Source organism: Neophocaena asiaeorientalis, unplaced genomic scaffold (assembly GCF_003031525.2).
Source record: "Neophocaena asiaeorientalis asiaeorientalis breed wild unplaced genomic scaffold, Neophocaena_asiaeorientalis_V1.1 scaffold680, whole genome shotgun sequence".
Taxonomy (NCBI): Eukaryota; Metazoa; Chordata; class Mammalia; order Artiodactyla; family Phocoenidae; genus Neophocaena; species Neophocaena asiaeorientalis.
Genome location: NW_020171816.1, coordinates 383837 through 391023, shown reverse-complemented (window position 1 = coordinate 391023; position 7187 = coordinate 383837). Strand labels below are relative to the sequence as shown.

Sequence of the window (7187 nt, the reverse complement as noted above, 5' to 3'; positions counted from 1 at the left end):
AGCAGGGAGAGGACCTACTGAGGGGCCAGAGGATGAACCCAAGGCTACAGAGAAGCAAGGTCAGAGGGCCTGAGAGGTATTGAGTTGGCTTCAGGGCCCCCAGACCCTGTCTTCTTTCTGCAGCACAGGCTGAGGAGGGTCAGGCCTTTGGGTGACAGCACGGGGGGCCAGGGTCAGGGACCTCACCAAACTCAGCATAAGCCGAAGCCAGCTCCAGGTCACTAGCAAAAATGGGGGCTAAGTCCTGGGGGTCAGGCAATGGCAGCAACTTCAGCAGTTGCCTGAGCGCAGTCTGGTCCCGTGAGCCAGGCAGCCCATGCATCTGGGCATACAGGTTGGCAGCCGCCAGCACGTAGAGGAGATGCGTGTCCTGCAATGAGACCAAGAGCATGGGTGGCTGCATGGGCTTGAGCGAACTTGTGTGGGTGCATGGGGTGGGGGTCACCGCCCATTTGTGGATCTGTTTGAATGCCTGCTTCTGCCTCCCATTTGGACACCCACATGGGCACAAACATGGCTCTCTCCCTCTCAGCATCTGTGCATCTCTACAAAATATAGAGGTGCCCACCTCCGTTCTGAGGGGCCATATTCCCATCTCAGGGCCACCAAGGGACTCCACTCACTTGGCTGGCGTCAAACTCCAAGGGCCGGGGACACTGTTTGGGACCCGACCAGAAAAGAGTTCCATTCTCTAGCACCTAGGGAAATGGAGGCTGCTGGGCTCAGTCGGGTCACCCTGAGCCCTCAGCCTCCTGACCCCTAGCCACCCACTTTGTCGGGTGGGAAGCGGCTCAGCAGCTGTGTGATGCCATAATGGAAGCAGAGTTGCCACTGGCCAAGGGCCCAAAGCACGCAGTCTTGCCAGGTCTGTGGACGCTCTCTCAGGACACCCAGCACCACCTGCTGCACGGTCAGCACCTGTGACTCATCCAAGTGTGCCAGAGACGTGAGTGCCCTGCGGACAGAGGAGAAAGTCTGAGGCTAAGCCCTAAGCCTCTTGGTGTTAGGGAGCCTGGACTCCCATTAACCCTTGTTGGCGGTCTTACTGTTGGTGGCAGTTGACGGTCTCGGCAGACAGATGGAAAAGTCCTTCAAACTCATCCCGGGCCCACTGTGAGGGGAGGGAGGAACCATGAGGTGCCGGTTGGCAAAGGGGTCTGCAGCTGAGGACTGAGCCAGGTGGGTAGGAGTCTCTGGGGTTCTTCTCACCTGCAAGGTGTGCTCGGTTGTGCTGGGGAAGTGCCGCACGGTGCAGACAGGGTAGGAGGCATCCTCAGAAGCTGCAGCGGAGGCGGGGGCTCTGTAGTCCTCAGTCACGTGTGGTATGAACACACAAGCACTGCCCAAGGTGCCCTTTGTGCCCGCCTCCAGTAGTGGCTTCAGATAGTGGGTGCAGCGAGCAGCCACATAGCGCCCTGGCGAGGGGGGCAGAGGGTCAGAAGTGGGGCTGGCACAGCCTCAGACAAAGGGTGAGTTCTAGGCTTGAGCACTCACGGGCCTGGAAACTGTCCAGGGCAGCAGCCACGCCATCCACACTGGAGAAGAAGTTGTCCCCATAGATGTGCTCTGTAGTAAGATCCAGCTGGTAGGTGAGCGGGGTCACCTTCAAGTCTGAGTTCAGGCGGTGAGCAGCCTCTGCAGCCACCTCCGCCTTTGGCCTCTGAGAAGAAAGCAGGAAGACGTTGGGTGGGGGAAGGGGCGCATTGTGGGAGGACAGTCCAGGACACGGGTGTGGGGACAGGTCAGCACTCACACCAACGTCCTGGGGCCTGAAGAGAAACTGGCGACTGAGGTTGGAGCGCTCCACATGGTCCATGTCAGCAACAGTCACGCCCCCGCTGCCGCCAGCACCCAGGCCCACTAGGGCAAAGCCTTTGAGCAGCTCACAGCCGATAGCGCCAGCACCCACCTGCCAGCAGGAGCAACCTTAGCCAGAGGGCCAGGACTTGCCCTTCCACATACTCCCAACCTCACGACATAGCTCACCAGGAGGTAGTGCTGGTGGCTCAGCTTCTCCTGAAAACCGGCCCCAAACACTGCAATTTGCCCGTCATAGCGGCAGTCTCTCTAGGGGACACAGACAGGGGTCAGTGATGGCCACTGGCCTGTGCTGCATCTCCCTCCTGCACCCAGTTTTCCAGGTCAGGATCTCGGGACCGTTCTTCCTCTTTCCCCCCAGTCCTGAGTTTGGATAAAGCTTGCACCCCTACCCCAGGTTCTCACCGGTGCATAGTCCTCAGGATTGGGAAAGGGCTCCTCATCTTCTGGAAGGCAATCAAGGGCATCAAAGTACAGCCACTGGTCCAGGGGCATAAACTTCTTGGAGACTGCCTAGAAGTCAGCACTTCAGTCTGGGGACTCTTCCCACCTCCTAATCCCCTCAGATCCTGGCTGAGGGCTGCACCCAGGTTGGTGAAGCCCCCAGGGTCACTATCTGGTGTTGGGCACCCTGTGGCACCCACACCGACCTCTGCACCCCTCCCAGCCCTGCCCTGCCTCTACCTGTACCCACCTTCAGCACTTCCTGAGCAGCCACTGCACCCAGCACAGCTGCCATGGGACTCAAGCCACCAGCACTGCTCAGGGCAACTGTCCGCACCAGAGCCTTATCCAGCTGCTCTTCCAAAGGCTCTCCTTCTGTCCCCTTCAGTGATTCCAGGGCCTGGGCTAGGTCCACCACCATCTCTGCATCAACCTATCGGGTAGAACTCCGTTGGTAAAGCAGCCCCAGCTTGAGCTCCACTCCCCATTTGAAACCTTCAGGCAGCCATCCACCCTGTTCCACAGAACAGGAAGCAGAAGCCTGAGTGGGAGGGTCCCACTAGCGGATGCCCGGTGCCAGACAATGGCCCTGGAGGCTTCCCCAACCTGGAGGCACCTTCCAGGCCAGATCTTAGGGGTTAGGAGTAGCATGGGTCCCCAGGCTTTGTGCTTGGCCCTTTCATGGACCCAGCCTCTGGTCTATAGATACTGTGTATCATCTCCTTTATATGAGTGGGAAACTGCTTCTGGATTCAGTCTTGGATCTGTAAGACAGTCATTGTCACCTCCTGGTAGGTGAGGCCCTGTTAAGACAGAGGCTGGAGGGAGGGGCATCAGGGACACTCACAGGATCCCAGGGCTTAGGAGGGCGGCCATGGAGCTGCTGAAACTTGTGCAGTGCATGGAAGGCCTGATGCAGGCAGTGGGCACGGTGAACTTCCTGGGGACTCTGGGCCACAATACAGGGCTGAAACAGGGCTGTGTCCAGGGGCTCCTGCAGGGGGCACTCGGTTCACATTCATGTCCAGAACACTGTGGGTCCCTCGAGGTGCCCAAGCTCCCCAACCTCAGATGCACTTGAACTCACGTGGCTCACAGTCTTGGGTCTCTTGACCTCAGTGACAGCCCCACCACGCAAATAATGAGAGAAAGTTGTTGTGTCCCCAATCTCCAAGGTCCCATCTCCTGGGGGAGATTGAGCCTGGTCAGTATACCCTCTGAACCTGAGTAGTTCCCCACACCCCATCCTGTCTTGCATCTACATTCTTGATGTTGCTCCACCCTGAGGAAGGGGGAGGGAGAACTTATCTCCAAGGACCAGGCTGTGTCCACCCCCAGTGGGGACCCGGGCACTGAGCCTGGAGTTGGAGTGGGGTTGACTTAACTCTGCACGTGGAGAGGCCGAGGAGCACAGCCGTTGAGCTCCACCATGCCCTCAATGCCTGAGAAAGTCACCAAATCCCCATTGTTGAAGCGGTGGGCATCAGCCTCTTCTCTCAGAGTGAGAATGCCAGGGGAGCCCTGGATAAGAGGTGGCTTGCTCAGGGCTGCCTGTCCCTGCTTTCCACAGGCTCTGGCAGCCCCTCCTTAGTAGGTGAGCACCCCCCACATTAGCACCCACCTGGGAGATGTGCTGGATGGCAGCCACCAAGGGTTCTGCCTCTGTAGGGTCCTGCACAGTGAAGTCCTCACCAAAGTCACAGAACAACTGCCTGTGGTGGGGTGGGAGGGGTCACTGAGATGGCTCAGTGGTTAACTGCCACAGTTGTGGTGAAGGGTGACGTACACTAGGGCAAGCCCAGAGGAATCGGGAAAAGAATGCTGGGAGAGGCTTGAAGGATTTACTGGATCAAGTCTGGAGGCTGGGGTAGAGGAAGCACACAAGTGGGACTGGGGACTGTATAATCAAGAGGGGATGCTGGGACAGGCCTGAGGTTGGGTGGAGGGGATCTGGAGCAAGCCTGGAGCTGGGGACAGCACTGGGACCAGTTGCTGCCTGTGATGTGGTAGGCTAGGTAAGCCATCTCACCCCACGAGGCCTCGGGTGTCAGCCACCAAAAAGCAGACTCCGTGTTTATGGCAGATGGTGCCCACCTTCAGCTGCTCCTGTAGCTCCGAGGCAGTCAGCACCACCACCTGGGTGGACCTCATGATCAGCAGGGCCAGAACCACTTCAAGCCCACCCTGCTGCTAAAGGCTGGAGGCGGACACTGGGCTGGCCTGGAGAGTAGGGCTGGGAGGGCACCTGAAAGTCCAGCAGCAGGTCCTCGGTGATGTCACCTGTGTGGATGCACACCTGAACAGCTCGATTGAGCTTAGCCAGAAGTTCTTGAGATGCCTCAGCCCTGCTCCTTCCCAAGTCCTGCTCTGAGAGGAAAAACTAAAGAGACCCAGTCTGGCTTTAGCAAGGAGTTTTCTCTTGGGCCCTCTCCCCAAGGGCTATAGTCTGGAAACCCATAGCCCCCCAGGACCCTCACCTGGGCAGACAGGTCAGACCAACAGGTAGGGTGGGGATCATGAAGAGTGAGGCTGCCCACGCCCATCAGGACCAGGTTTTTGGCCACCTCAGCCCCCACGCCCTGCAGGCCTGACAGTAGCACCTTGGCTTCCTGAATCCTCTGCATGGCTGGCAAGCCCAGCACATACCTGTGGGTGGGAAGTAAGAGGGCAGGCGATTGGAGATCAGAAGTCAGAAGGCCACCCCGCTCTCCTCCCCACCTCGGGCCTCACAGCTGCCGCGAGTACAGCTCTTCATCCAGCGACTTGGAGGTCTCCAAGACATCCATCCTGAGGCCTGGGGCCGGAAAACAGGCTGCAGCGCTTACAGATAGGGTCTCTGCGTGGCAGGTAGTGCCAGCAGGAGCCAGTGCAAATAGGCACTAAGGCTAAGGAGTGAAGCACACTGCTGGTCACAGCTTTCTTCCTGGCTCCTCTGTCATTTCGGGGGAAAGCAAAAGTGAAAGTGAAACTAGACTGAGCAGGCTCCTGGTCCTGCCTCCAGCCTGTCCAGCACAGCCTAGCCTGGCAAAGAAGAGTTCTGGCAGCCCTAGGGCACTGGCAAGGTAGGACAGAATTCCTGGATCTGTTCCCCCTCTGGGAGAGCAGTTATTTCTCTTGAGGGAGGGGGCAGGGCCATAGGAGGGATCCATGCGGTCTCCTGTAGCTCCCTAGATGTCCTGAACCTCAGGCCCCTATCCCCCTCAGGGCCCCTGCCTGGATGGGCTTCCTGCCCACAGAGTACCGGTGGGAACTCCCTTGTCCTGAGGACTCGCCTGGTCTCCTAACCACACACAGAGACTTAGAGACCCTAGAGGGCAGAGCCAGTCCCATCCCAGAGGCTGTGAGAGCTTATGGATTATGTTGTCCCACATCCAGGGTTTAAACTACAGACTTGGGGTGGAGCCTAACATCTTTGAGAGCGCCTGTGTGCCCCTGAGCCATCTCCTCAGGGATCAGGGATTCCCCTCTGCCCACAGCTGCCTGGTCAGGACAGTCGGCAGCTCTAGGCGGCCTGTCAGGATCTCTCACTGATGAGTGCCAGGACTCAAAGAGGGTTCTCAGTCTCTGAGTGCCAGCCCTGAGAGTGGAAGGCATGGGGCAGCCATGATCACGTGTCCTTATTTGTCATTTAAACTTATTTTGAAATAATTATAGACTCCGAGGAAGCTGCAAAAATAGAAAGGAGAGATCAGGAGAGATCCTGTGTACCCTTCACCCACAGATGTCCCCTTCTGCCTTCTTAGGAACTGGGGGCCAGTTCTTTAGAGGATGGACCACAGCTCCCCACAAAAGTCCACAATAGCTAAACCAGGTGCTATCATAAATTCTTTTTTTAAAATTGAGGTAAAAAAGAAAATTGAGGTAAAACCCATACAACATTAAAATAACCATTTTAAAGTACACAATGTAGTGGCATTTAGTGTATTAACTATGTTGTGCAACCACAATCTCTCTCTAGTTTCAAGACTTCATCACCCACTGAAAAACACCACAACCATGTTAAATAATTGCTACCCATCCCACATCCCACATCTCACCCCCTGGCAAACACTTATATGCTTTCTGTCGCTAGGCATTTGCCCATTCTGGATATTTTATATAAAAGGAATCATACAAAATGTGACCTTTGGTATCTGTTTTCCTTCACTTAATCTTTTTGAGGTTAATCCAAATTGTAGCATGTATCGGTACATCATTCCTTTTTATGGCTGAATAATATTCCATCAGAGGCATGTATCACAATTTGTTATCCAGTCACGGGTTGACATTTGAGTTGTTTATACCTTTTGGATATTATGAATTGTGCTACTACGATTGTTCTTGAACAAGTATTTGAGTACTTGTTTTCAATTCTTTTGGGTATATGTCTAGGAGTAGAATCGCTGGGTCACATGGTAATTCTATGTTTAATTTTTTGACAGACCAAAAAGCTATTTTCCACAAGCAATGTACAGAAGTGATCTCCACATCATGGCCAAACTGGTTTTCCTTTTTTTTTTTTTTTCAAATTATATCCACCCTAGAGGGTGTAAAGTAGTAGGTAATTGTGTTTGTTTGTTTTTTTCATTCAGTGAACATTTATTGGCTGTGTTATACTTACTAGGTACAGAAACCAGGGCCAGATTCTGAAGTAAGTGGTATCTTCAAATAGATACCAAAAGGCATTTGATGAAATTCAACATCCATTCCTGATTTTTTTTAACTCTTATTAAAATAGAAGTAGATAGGGGGCTTCCCTGGTGGCGCAGTGGTTGAGAGTCCGCCTGCCGATGCAGGGGACACGGGTTCGTGCCCCAGTCCGGGAAGATCCCACATGCCGCGGAGCGGCTGGGCCCGTGAGCCATGGCTGCTGAGCCTGCGCGTCCGGAGCCTGTGCTCTGCAACGGGAGAGGCCACAACAGTGAGAGGCCCCGCGTATCGCAAAA

The 7187-nt window shown here is 55.2% G+C and overlaps 1 protein-coding gene across 5 annotated transcripts in view; it reads right to left on the bottom strand.

Annotated features, from left to right (window-relative positions):
- UBA7 (ubiquitin like modifier activating enzyme 7) overlaps positions 1–5197 on the bottom strand; it is an 8737-nt gene extending 3540 nt beyond the window's left edge. Inside the window, exons 1-18 of one of the 5 annotated variants that reach the window (XM_024738221.1) lie at positions 4993–5197; positions 4740–4908; positions 4508–4642; positions 4292–4398; positions 3884–3974; positions 3648–3783; positions 3350–3447; positions 3110–3256; positions 2513–2695; positions 2224–2331; positions 1987–2067; positions 1754–1909; positions 1495–1660; positions 1210–1415; positions 1047–1111; positions 772–955; positions 624–698; positions 187–370 (exon numbers count right to left, since the gene is read on the bottom strand). In XM_024738221.1, the coding sequence (XP_024593989.1) occupies positions 187–370; positions 624–698; positions 772–955; positions 1047–1111; positions 1210–1415; positions 1495–1660; positions 1754–1909; positions 1987–2067; positions 2224–2331; positions 2513–2695; positions 3110–3256; positions 3350–3447; positions 3648–3783; positions 3884–3974; positions 4292–4398; positions 4508–4642; positions 4740–4908; positions 4993–5048 (2347 nt within the window). In that variant the 5' untranslated portion in view covers positions 5049–5197. Of the gene's footprint in view, positions 1–186; positions 371–623; positions 699–771; positions 956–1046; positions 1112–1209; positions 1416–1494; positions 1661–1753; positions 1910–1986; positions 2068–2223; positions 2332–2512; positions 2696–3109; positions 3257–3349; positions 3448–3647; positions 3784–3883; positions 3975–4291; positions 4643–4739; positions 4964–4992 lie in introns of those variants that run through there. The other 4 variants (XM_024738230.1, XM_024738244.1, XM_024738236.1 and 1 more) reach the window with 4 other exon arrangements.
- Between the last annotated feature and the right edge of the window lie 1990 nt (positions 5198–7187).